A 12,445-nucleotide genomic window follows, 5' to 3' on the forward strand; every position below is an offset into this window, starting at 1 on the left:
AAAATCAACAAGAGGGATCATATTTCTCCAATTTTAGCTTGCCTTCATTGGCTTCCTGTTAAATCAAGAATAGAATTTAAGCTTATAGTTAGAGTGGCTCATGTTACCCTGAGCTACATCTGTAGTTATGCTGCTATAGGCTTAGGCTGCTGGTGGACATCAGGGCCTATTTCTCTCACTCTACTGATTTCTACTGTTCTCCAGTCTACTGTTCTCCAGTTTTGCATTGCATTACATTGAAATGACTGTTGTCATTTCAGCTTGTAACTTTTTGTTCTCTCTCTTTTTTCTTCATAGTAGGTACACCTAGTCTGACGTTCTGTTAACTGTGACATCATCCAGGGAAGACAGATCACCACTATTACCATCTAATGTATAACAGATCACTGGATCAATGTGTGCTTCTGTGCTTTTTTGTCTGTCTTGTTGTGTCTCTGCTCGGTCTTCTGTAACCCCCAGTCGGTCGAGGCAGATGACTGTTCATACTGAGCCCGGTTCTGCTGGAGGTTTTTCCTTCCTGCTAATGGGTGGTTTTTCTTTCCACTGACGCTTCATGCTTGCTCAGTAAGAGGGATTGCTGCAAAGCCATGGACAATGCAGACGACTCTCCCTGTAGGTCTACGCTTCTCCAGGAGTGAAAGCTGCTTGTTGGGACTTTGATGCAATCAACCGGATTCCTTATATAGGAAATTTTTGACCAATCTGTATAATATGATTGATTTTGACTTTGTAAAGTGCCTCGAGATGACATGTTTATGAATTGGCGTTATATAAATAAAATTGAATTGAATTGAATTGTTAAAAAGTTCTCTACCCAATGATAAATTCTTCCACAAATTCACATTTTCCTCAATTTGATCAATAATCCCTCTTTCCACATCATATCATAAGCCTTTTCTATATCTAAGAACACTGCCAAAACACTTTCTTTATTAACTTTTGCTGTTAGTACCTCATGTTGTAAACACACAATTGGATCCATAGTATTCCTTCCTCTTCTGAAACCGCTTTGATAATTTGATAAGTACCCTTTTGATTCAACAAAATAAATTAATCTTTCAATTACCATTTTCTCCATAATTTTACTTAAACATGATGTTAAAGCAATAGGTCTATAATTTTCTGGTTTTGAGCTATCTTTACCCGTTTTTGGAATTGGAACCACAATAGCCTCTTTCCAACTTCTAGGTCATTTCCCATTTTCTATTATAAATATCTAATAATATTAATTTTGAGTATTCACTTAGCTTATTTATCATTATATACCATATTTGATCACTCCCTGGGGTTGACATCTTAACTTTCCTCATGGCTCGTCTTAACTCCGCTATAGAAAAATCGATTTTAATAATACTATTTCCTTCTTCTCTGTTTATCATATGTCCTTGTTCCAATAAAGTTATAGCTCTATCCGTTTTCTACTCTTCACTAATATTATTGGAACTATGTATTTGTACAAATGTTTGTGACAACATTGTTGCTTTTTCTTCATTAATAACTGCCGTTGTTCTATCACTAACTAAAACTGGATAACTATAATCCCTTTTAATACCATTCATTTGTTTAATCATTTTCCATACTTTCCCTATATCTGTTTCTCTTCCTAATGAATTACAATAATTTCTCCAATATTCTCTTTTTGTATTTCTTATAACTCTTTTTACTATAGCTTGCATCTTCTTGTATTCAATTAAATTTTGAAAATTCTGATTTCTTTTTAGAATTTTAAAAGCTTTATTTCGGGATTTAATAGCCTGGTCACATTCTATTGTCCACCATGGAATTATCTTCTTTTTATGTATCCCTCCTTTCTTTGGAACTGAACAGCTTCTATGATTGAACTACAAAAGATTTTGTTTAATGAATCAATACCAAGATTCATGTCAATTTCCTTAATTTTATCTTCACTTATTTCCTTATATTTCTCCCAATCTGCTCTACTAAATTACCAGTTACATAATTTTTCACACCCTCCATATGTTGCCCTATGTTCCCCACCACAATTACAGCATTTATCCTGAACATTTTCACCATATTCTTGTATTTTGTGGTCCCCTCCACATTTTAAACAGCTCTGTTTTCCCCTGCACAGTAAATATTGCAGTGTTAAAGTAACACTTAAAGAGTTGATTTTAACACTATTTCCGAGTGTATTTGGTCCCACTCTGAATTAGTGCTAAATTAACTCTTTCTATAGAGTTTAGAATTTTAGAGTGAAATTAACTCTAATTAGTGTAAAAAATTAACACTGGCTTACACTGAATAGTGTAATTAATATTTTACACCAAAGGTTAAATATCACTAAAGAGAGTTAATATTACTCTTCGTGGAGTTAATAATTAACTCTTGTATGGTGTCAAATCAATTCTGATTGAGTTCCTTTCCAGTTCAGAATAACACCGCATGTAGTTACTAAAAGTTAACACTGGAGAGTAAAACAACTCTGTTAAGTGTTGATATAACACACTACTGTGTTGGTTAATTTACTCCCTTGCAGTGAAAAATAAATTCCTTTAAAGCAAAATTTTAACACTGTATTGTGTGAATGAAGTTTAACACTTTCTGCAAATAAATCTTAGTGTTAACTTTACACTGGATGTAATCTTTTGTGGAGTCACCCTACATGCAAAGTAAAAATCACAAGTTTACACTAAATATCAAATTCAAGGTCTTTATTAACAGCAATCAAATACTGTATGTCAGGCTAAAATACTGTCTCATAGAAACATATCAAAAGAATACAATATTTAAAACATTGACCTTAAGTCAGCATGAAATGGCAATAAGGAACAACATACAAAGAGGAATCTGTTGTTCCATACTTGAGTTGTAAATCAAATGGTTTAAAGTAAACCAGCTCATCTATGTTCAACACCTTAAGAACCCTGTCTGGATGCACCCTGACCTTAAATGCATGGTAATGAGCATCAAAACACACAGTTTCCATCAGTTTTCCACATAGCAATACAGTGTCATCTTTCATAACAATAATTTTGATCTTACAAAACACAGGCATCTCAAATGCAACCTCAGTGCAGATAATGAAGTCACGGCGGTACTCTGTACCATGATGTTTTATCCACTTTGCAGAAAACACGCTGGTAGACAATACAGCTCCAAATTTGGAAGCAATCTCTGAACCTTCTTTGAAATCATTTAGTGTCACCATCTTACCTGGTCCTAAGATTAATTTTTGCTTGCTAAAGGACTCCTGATACATTGCCATACAACTTTGGTGCTTTTTAGCCAATGTCTTGGTAACATTTTTAAAGCTTTTTAATTGCTTCTTAAAAAAATTATGTTTAGCTTCATACCTCATGCACCACATGTGCAGAACTGGGCCAATGTTTCTTATAGTACGAGGGTAGTGTATCATGAAATGATGCTTTGGTAACAGATTGATTGTAGGAAATAACTGCTTGAAGAGCCGATGATGATCAATGATTAAATGTTTGAGATAAAAGGTCATTCCTTCAGAAAGGACAGGTGAAAATACAATGTTAACAATGTGCAGAAGCAATAGTAGAAGATGCCAGTGCTTGTCATCTGTGTCTATTAAATCACCAAAGAGCAAAGGCATATTACGTAGCAAGCACCAAGATTGTATGGCATTTAACCCCAAATCATTACTTCCATCAAACAACTTGACTCTAGGTGGACGGTTTCGCTGCTGATTGTAACCATAGTCAAAGGATTGTATTCTACCAGCGAGTTGTTCAGCATCTAGGAAGTTTTCCTGAATGTAATGAAGGACAAGTTTGACTTCAAACTGAGCAACTCCCTCTAAAATATCATGCATTATATCTACAGAGAAGTTGTTGGCTGTGTTAAAATACTCAAGTGAATTTAGTGGACAAATGCGTTTGACACCATATATGTGAGGTAGTGTAGGATCTGTTTGTATTGTTTGACAGTGCTGTTTGTGCATCTCAACAGTTCTTAGTACAACTTTTGGATCATCCTCACAGAACACAGTTTGAAAACAATCTTTTTCAAGGAGACAGAAACGACAACAATATCGAGCCCCAAATGACTCCACAAAGCCAAACAGAGTATGCAACCCAAGATTATCACCGGTGACCTGAACTATGGTACCATGAATTTTTTCTTTAAACATATTCACCTTAAATCCCTCAGTCTCAAGTACTTTAAGATCCCTGACAAGTGGCTCAAGTATCAAATTAAAACCATAACGCTTGATGTCTTGAGCATGGAAAAGAGCACACAAATGAATATTCGTCAATGAAGAATTAAAGATTGGAGGAAAATTCCTTAATGTAAAGTACATCGCACCTAATTTGTGAATACCTTTTTTGGATCCCAAAGGATTTGCTGTTTCAAAGTCATCATAAAATAGTTGTATTTGCAAAGCATCTTTTTTTAAAGAGAAGAAGGGATTTTTTTTTAAATAGTTGCCATCTCTTAAGTCTGCATATACACCTTCCTTGGGTACATGCCTGGGCTTGAACAGATCCGAAAGTTCTGGGTTTTGAAAAATTGTCTTCAAGGTTTCTAAAATTGGAATATATGCAAATTTATCAGTTACAATGACCTGATCGTATGTCCCAGTTGTTTTGTTTCTTCTGCTGTCAAATCTTGTGCCAAGAACCTTTTCAACAGGTTCTACCATTCCCCACTTTTCTTTGAAGTGTTTATTTCTTTTAGTTTCAGAATTTAAGGATGTGAATGGGTTTTCCAACTTTTGGAAAGATTGCTCTATTTTGTTTTTAATTTCGATGTCCTGTGGAGATAAGCTCTGTAGAGCTGCATCTTTAGCTTGACCATGAATCTCAAAACACACTTCTTCCATGGAGGAAACAAAACTATTTACAGAAGATTGACTTAATCCAGCTGCTTTGAGTTGTGCAACAGCAGAGGCACAGATATCTAGAGTGCTCCTATTGGAATATCTCAAAAGTTCAGATGTTGGGGCAGTCTCATCTACATTAGCTATCACCTCCTCTCCTACGCTGCTCAAATTAACAACAGTGTCTCCATCTTGGTCAATATACTCAGTGTGTTTGGTGTTTAAATGCTTCCTAAAACCAGAAAATGTACCAAACACACATCCACATCCAGTCTGAGCACATTTAAGCCTGAGATTTTTTCCAGGTAAGTAGCCATGAACTAACCTTAAATGCCTAACAAGCATATTTGAACTTTTTAACTCAGCCTGACAAACAAAACACTTCATTAGAGAAGAGAAACTTCAAACACTAACGAAGCAACCTCGCCCTAACTTCAGAGACACGAGGACTTTCCTCCTTGCCGACATCTATGTTGTACACTGTGGTGTTGATGAAAGTGTACATGTTGTGGAGCATGCTGTTATAAGATGTGCCAAAAACAAAATGAGCCTTAAACAGTTCATCAAAGGCACCAAGAGATGATGTTGACCTGCAAGGTATGGCATTCTTGTCAAGAATGATGAAGAACTGATGGATCGTGTTCTTCTTAACTCCAACAGCCAGGAGATAGGGTTGAGCTTGACTGGTGATGGCATCGAGATGCTCTTGAATGTTTGTTCCAGTCTGCAAATGCCAACACAGAATGATTACAGATAGACATTTGTAATAAACAAAACAAAAACAGGGAAAAAAATGTAGCTCTCTGGTACCCTTTCAAAAACCACTGTCTTATACCCTTAAGGACAAAGTTTGGTGGACCCCCTTTTTGGATGAAAACATCCCCAAAGGTACCAGAGGGTTAGACATATTAAGCACCAACTAGTTGCTGATTAGAATACAAATTAGCAGCTTATTGGTCGTCAATACTCATCATAAAGCACTATTTAAAAATGCCTTAGTGTGTGTGACCATATTCTGCAATTGTTAAACTATTATAAGTAGGGCTGGGCAAGCTAACGTGGTAATTTCCCTTTAATTCATTAGACTTTTAACGCGGATATTTACTTTATCATGCATTAACGCATGTTGCTCACATGCTTTTATTTTGTGAAAGTCTGTTGCTGCGGTGTAGGGGTTTGACTTGGCGATAATGCGCCAACTACCTGGCTGTCAGCCCAGCCTCTGTTTCAAACAGAAGAAGAACGCTGCTGGTTGTCATGGAACCAGGAAAGGAAAAAGGAAAACATGGCTAAAACAAAGCCGACATGGGGAAGTCACAGAGCTTTTAAATTTCCATTTTTAGTTGAAAGTTCTTCCAGACAGCTACTGTAGACCTTTTTTGTGCTTCACGCTTTGGTATTGAACATAAAATGGTAATGCTGCTCCCTGCTGTTACCTCAGAAATTGCCTGTTTGTTAGGATTTTGTTGTTAAAAATGTTTTCCCCCCCATAAAGAGAATTTCCTGTCAGTGGCAATAAGCTTTAATTATTGGTATTTTTTTTATTTTACATGTTTAAGTTGAGATTAACACTAAATGTGTTACTGATAAGTGCTGATGTTAAGGGTTTACACTACAAATCTTACAGTTTCTTTCATTTGGCAGCAGAACATGAAATGTGCTTTCTACACTACTTTTGAATTAATTCTTGGAGTTTGTGCATACAATGCGAATAATCATGATTAATAACACAAATTATGCAGTTAATTGTGATTAAAGATTTTAATCGTTGTCCAGCCCTAATTATAAGATTTTTCTCTCAATAACCTCCAAAAATACAAACCTTCTTGAAGACCACCAGATGCTTCTCTGCCTGGGATGCGGAAACCTTTCCTGGTCTCTTCCAACCCTGAGCAGAAGGTGGAATCAGGTGTAGCAGCAATAACACTGACGAAAGGTCACTGTCCCAACCTGTAACAACAATCATGTGTTTAATTTCAACACCCATCAGTTATGCAGACCTTGTGGGAACCTAATTGGGACATGGCTCACACATTTTGACCACTCTAATGCTAAAGGTGGGGTGTCCCAAAAAGTGCAGGAAATTAGTTCACTTCTCACACCTCAGAATGGCAGAAATTGTGAGCCAAATATGCCACAAAGGAACATTCTATGAGACTGGTCTTTATAATCCAGTGAAATGCAAATGTTAGCTCTGCACTGGCAGTAGCATTTTCTTTTTTATATCCTCACAAGATATAAAAAAACTCACAACATAGGATTAACACTTCAGTACTTTTGAAGTTTAGCTTAATATTTCCTCCTAAATTTATCACAGATCCAGCTTTAAGTATACTGTTAAGTAAATATTTAGATAATATTAAAATAATTACAATGAAATATCTCAAGTATATGAGTGCGAAAGAAGAACAAGAACAATCAGCTTACCAAAGTCAACTTCAGTGCCATTCTCGGGTGGATCAGCTGCCAACAAGAGTTCTTCAAGCTCACTTGTGGATGGAAGCTTTCTGCACTGTTGGATGATTTTTTTCTTGAACATGACCGGCCACCTCTCCAGAAGCTTGCTTGAGATACCCTTTTCAAACATCTGAATGAAATCCTGTTCAACCTGGGATGGGGGTAATGTTGGGTGACAATTTCAATTATCTGACGGGTAAAAAAAAAAAAAGTTAAAGGGTGATAGATAATTACCAAGCCTTTGATGTCTTTAAAACGTGGAAATTCGGACAGTATGTTGCTTGACTGCTGTGGGTCAAGGACCATGTTGCGGCGATGCTCAAACGTCAGTTTCATTTTCTTGACGATGTTCTCATCCGCTGAATGTTTCATCAGTGAGATTGCTTCGTTGCACTCATCTTCAGTTAGGGCAGTCTCTGGAACAAACTCGGACTCTCGTCTGACAGTTGGTCCTCCAGACACATCTTCAGAGGATCCTTTGGCTGATTCTACATAACATTGGGAAATACAGTATTATACATACAGATATCAAAAACATTTGTAAAAACCTGGGCAATTTTTAAAGAGGTAGTCTACACAAAAGTAGAAGCTAGATTCACAATTTATGATTATTCCTATGATTTCATACATTGAACATGGTTCAAAATGCATGTCTAGTCTTTTGAATCACCCAGAACTTGCCATGCCAGCCTATTAACAAAGTCAGAGGAATTAAAGGGTGTAGTTGGACCCAAAGAAAAAAATACTTAGAAGCATTGTGTGCAACAAATGCAGTAACCAATCCTGCTACTGTTTCAACAAGCCAAATTTAAGATTTTTAAGAACATAATGAATACAATGTAAGGCCCATTCCACAACCATACTGGAAAAAAAGTACAAAAGGCTTAAAGGAAATTTGGAGGCCAGGAATTACTTGCAAAGTATATATATATTTTTACAGCTCTTTCACATTGGAATACAAGATGCTTAACCTAACTAGAAAAAACTGAACATTAATACATCAAGACCTTTCAAAACAGTATTCACTAACTTTATGAGATTTTAAAATAGTTTTAGACATTTTATGCCTTGAATTTAAAATGATTGGATTTTAGACATTTTAAGAGTTTTTAAAGCTGTGTTTCGTTCCATAAATTTTTCCATTACCTCCAAACGAGGATCGCCTATCTTTAGCAGTGCTTCTCTGAATAGTTTTAATCCTCCAGGCCAAGTACCCAGTTCCACTCTCCCCATCATAATAGTGCTCCTTGTAGGGTGAAAGGATAAACAAAAAAGAGAAAGACATTCATTAATAGCATTTAGAAGTGAAACAACAGGGTCTAATATGATTCCATTTTTCTCAACACAGCATTTAACCTTACTACAAGCATTATTGTTTGCAACTCACATAGCCATTCTTAGAGAATGGGTCACTGAGGTAGGGGAATAAGGACACTATTCCTCTGGCGTACATTTCTTTCACCTGCCTGGGTGGGGATGTACTGCAAAGTTGAAGAAGAAAGGAGTTTGCAGTTATATTAACTGGATTTCATTTTGATTTGAAATTAATCTCCAAGCTAAAACAAAAACACTGTTAGCAGATTACCCATTCTTTTCAGTCATGTCAGCTGCCAGCATGTTAACCATTTTCCGTCTGGTTTCATCTGTCAAGGACTTGGTTCGGCTGTATTCATTTATTATACGTTCCCCACCCGATTTGTTGGTAAGAACTGATTCCACCAACTGGAAACACAACACAAAAGAATTCAACACATTAGGAATATGTCGCAACTGGTCATTTCCCCATTGTGAGACAATAAAGAGATTCTCTATTCTATGCTGCACCAAAAGAGCAAACACTGGAGAGAGAAACTCCCTCCAGACAGTGACAGGCTCAACAAGTTCTTCAAACCATGTAAATATTATAAAAACTCTTACATGCTTAGCTTCCGCATCCAGCCTCTGGCGTTTTCTGGAGGGACTATCAGGAATGATGTCTGTATCCCCAGAGTCCCAAGAATTGAGGGATGATGGTTGGGACGCCTCAGGAGAGGCTACTTTTGAGACAGATTCTAATCATGAATTGAGAAATGGAAATAAATTAACCGGTCACTTCTAAAAATCACAATCTTCATAAGACAACCCATCCTTTAAATAATATAGATTAGAGACAAACCTGAGTCATATTTGATGGTCAACACCCCAGTTGAGGGATTCATTACCACATCCTCAAAAACATCTTCATCCAACTCAGTCCCTGAACTGTCGACAACTTTCACACCTTCTGTTACAGCTGGGACACCAAACTTTGCAAATGCTACAAAATGGACATAACAGCTTGTAAACACAGGAAAACCATTGATTATAACATTTCACTAATGCCTTAATCTTAACAACTTTTAAGGGTGTGACTAGAAAGGGAAACACAAAAGTTGTTGATCAATTCCAAAATCTAAGACCATATAATTTTCAATCATTCGGCAATAATATTATAGTATATCATTTTAAAACAGCTAAATCTAGTAATTATTAGCATTTAAAGCTCCTTGTGCAAATCTTAATTCCACAATATCAGTTTCTTACCTGCAACCAAAAATTCTTTAAGATTTGGCTCTGTTATTCTAACAAACTTTTGGACATCACCAAGTTTTGTTTTAAGCAGCATGTTCCCTGCTGAAAAAAAAAAAAGTTAGCATAATTCATGGCTAAGGTTTGTCTGCTCATTATCGCAATAAAAAACTATATACACTGCATTCTCTCAAATTTTAGATACATTAGAATCTCATGCATTTCATCAGAACAGGCCAGAAGCTAGGCCACTTTTTATGAGGTGAATACTGTCCAATAAAGTATAATTATTACGTATAATTTAGTGTTGTCAAACAATATTAATTTTAATCGAGATTAATTGCTTATTTCAATATTCAACTCGAGAATAATCGCAAATTAAACTCACATTTTATCTTTTTATGTCTTAAAGTGTAAAAGCCCATTTGGGCATTTTAGTATGCGATTTTGCAATAAATGACTGGAAAGAAAGAAGAAAAAAAAAAACATACTTGTACAAAAGAATTTGAATGAAAACATCCTGGTACCATAAAATATTAAAATCTGGCCAATAATGGCTAAATCATTAAGAACTCCCTGATATTTAAACAATGTGTAAACAAATGTATAAATAAATAAATATTTCATGCTGAAATATTTTGTTGCATTTTAACAAAAAGATAGAAATGGTATTAAGCATTTACATTTAAAATACTAATTTTACATGTTAGAGATAAAAAAAGACAAATTAATAAACATTATATGGTTTTTGGGTTGGGTTTCTGCAATGTTATTATCGTGTAAAAACTCATCTTTAGAACCAATCTCTGCCCGAAATGGTGATCTGCACCTCGTAATCTACTTTCAGCAGTTATCACCGGTCATTGTAACTGTAAACTGCAGAAAATACGGGCAGAGTTTCTCTTCCTGTTTTTACTCCCTCGGCTCCTTACCTGACTCCGCCAGATAGATTTGCTCCGCATATCCATCTGGAAACCTTCCGTTGAAGTAATTTTGGGAAGGGGCGAAAATACTGGTTAGCTGATTGGCCTATGTTGGTGATAGACGGGCCAAATAAACCAATCAGATTCCTCGTCGCTCTATTACGAGCGACGCTGAAAACACAACCACAAGCCAAGCTACTCTTGCTGCTGCAGGTAAAGGCTCGTTAGCTCAGCAAAGAAATACTCTGTAATTCCGATAAAACTTGCTGGATAGCCACGCTAACGCTAGTTTCATCGGCTGAAGCCGCCATGTTCTTTAGACTGAACTGTCGCACTTCCCGTTGCGTCACACCTCAACCTGCCTCAAAGCCAACGCTGATTGGATGTTCGTTTGGTGAACGGCTCCAAATTTTCTTCAACGGAGGGTAGCCAGACTGATCTGCGAGTGAAACCTTGAAAGCTCGCGAGATCAGGATGGTCTCACGAGGCTACTCGGCTCCTACATCGGCTCCAGCGCGTTTTGAGGCGGAGGGATATATGACGAGCGCGCATCACCACTGCCGCTAGCTTGTTAGCTATCTGGACCGGGAAGCTTTTCTGACCGTTCTGAAATACGTATTTAAACAAATAAACAACCAAATTTCAATAAATACAACCGTACCCCCCCCCCCCCCCCCCACACCCCCCCCCCCCCCCCCCACACACACACACACACACACAGAGAGCCGTGAACCTTGCGTGTTAGGGTAAGCTATCATTAGCGGTAGCCATGAGACAAGGAGGGAAACTTTGAATCTCGATACAGACGATTAGTGTAATCTTATATATCTTTAGAAAATCCAAGCCATATTTCCAACACATTTAAACGACAATGTCTGTCAATACAACCTGCAATGATAAAGAATACAATGCTTCCTCATTACCTTTTTTTTTTTTTTTTTTTAAACAGCACTAGTGGTTCGTTTTTTTTTTTACCCGCTCAGAATGAACTTTAGCTAGCTAGCTAGCCATCTCCCTACCTACCCCACCTACACAAGCAATACTCGCTATTTTACAATAATATTTTATACCTCAAAGTAATGCACAAGCAAACATCCAGGCTATAATGACAAAATTAACATAACTTTTGATAGCTTGACTGCCATTTAATGTTAGGGTTAATTAGCCAGCTTATAATGCTACTTGCACGTGGACTTGTTATTCATTCATTAGCCTTCTGAAATTCAGCATTTGAAGAACTAAAACCGGCCGAGGTTCACAGTTAACAATGATTTACAGAAATTCTAGAAATTCAGCGTCTGTTGAAAGGACAAATTATGCGTTTGATAGTGAATAAGAAAAAAAAACTTACCGGAGTCGCTTGACATGAAGAATGAAGAAAATGGCTGGCTGAAATTTCTGTTGGACTGAGGAGGTGGGCGGAGCTTTCCAGAGTACGTTTCACACCGCCTATTTTAACAACGGATATTTTCACCAACACTGGGTGGTATCTTACTCCAGCTGTTGTTGCAATAAATCTGAAATAGTCAGTGTACTTTGACACTGCATATTTAACACTGTGGAATTTACTGTGTGCACACTGCAGCAAATGTGACCATACCTCTGACACTTGAAACACCGAAGTGGAGGTGGAACATAAGGCCTAACTGAATAACACAAGAAACCCACTTTGACTCTATCTGGAACTTCTGGAGTAGAAAATTCCAGAAGC

At 36.9% G+C, this 12,445-nt stretch overlaps 1 protein-coding gene across 1 annotated transcript; it reads right to left on the minus strand.

Moving 5' to 3' along the window:
• Positions 1–4,397: 4,397 nt before the first annotated feature.
• LOC118559223 lies at positions 4,398–12,243 on the minus strand. Its single transcript, XM_036129896.1, has 11 exons — positions 12,086–12,243; positions 9,827–9,913; positions 9,420–9,560; positions 9,182–9,315; positions 8,850–8,986; positions 8,652–8,745; positions 8,411–8,510; positions 7,499–7,752; positions 7,235–7,415; positions 6,630–6,757; positions 4,398–5,531 (listed from the first exon to the last, which is right to left on the minus strand). The coding sequence occupies exons 1-11, from the start codon at positions 12,099–12,101 to the stop codon at positions 5,217–5,219; spliced, it is 1,587 nt and encodes a 528-aa protein (XP_035985789.1). The 5' UTR covers positions 12,102–12,243; the 3' UTR covers positions 4,398–5,216.
• Between the last annotated feature and the right edge of the window lie 202 nt (positions 12,244–12,445).

The sequence above is a fragment of the Fundulus heteroclitus genome, unplaced genomic scaffold (genome assembly GCF_011125445.2).
Source record: "Fundulus heteroclitus isolate FHET01 unplaced genomic scaffold, MU-UCD_Fhet_4.1 scaffold_247, whole genome shotgun sequence".
Taxonomy (NCBI): domain Eukaryota; kingdom Metazoa; phylum Chordata; class Actinopteri; order Cyprinodontiformes; family Fundulidae; genus Fundulus; species Fundulus heteroclitus.

What these genes read in the sequence shown, in the direction of transcription:
- LOC118559223 (XM_036129896.1), bottom strand. An exon ending in CATTCTCTAAGAATGGCTAT is followed by an intron (nt 8,511 to 8,651) that starts GTGAGTTGCAAA and finishes TCACCCTACAAG; the next exon opens with GAGCACTATTATGATGGGGA. An exon ending in TTAAAGACATCAAAGGCTTG is followed by an intron (nt 7,416 to 7,498) that starts GTAATTATCTAT and finishes CCCCCATCCCAG; the next exon opens with GTTGAACAGGATTTCATTCA.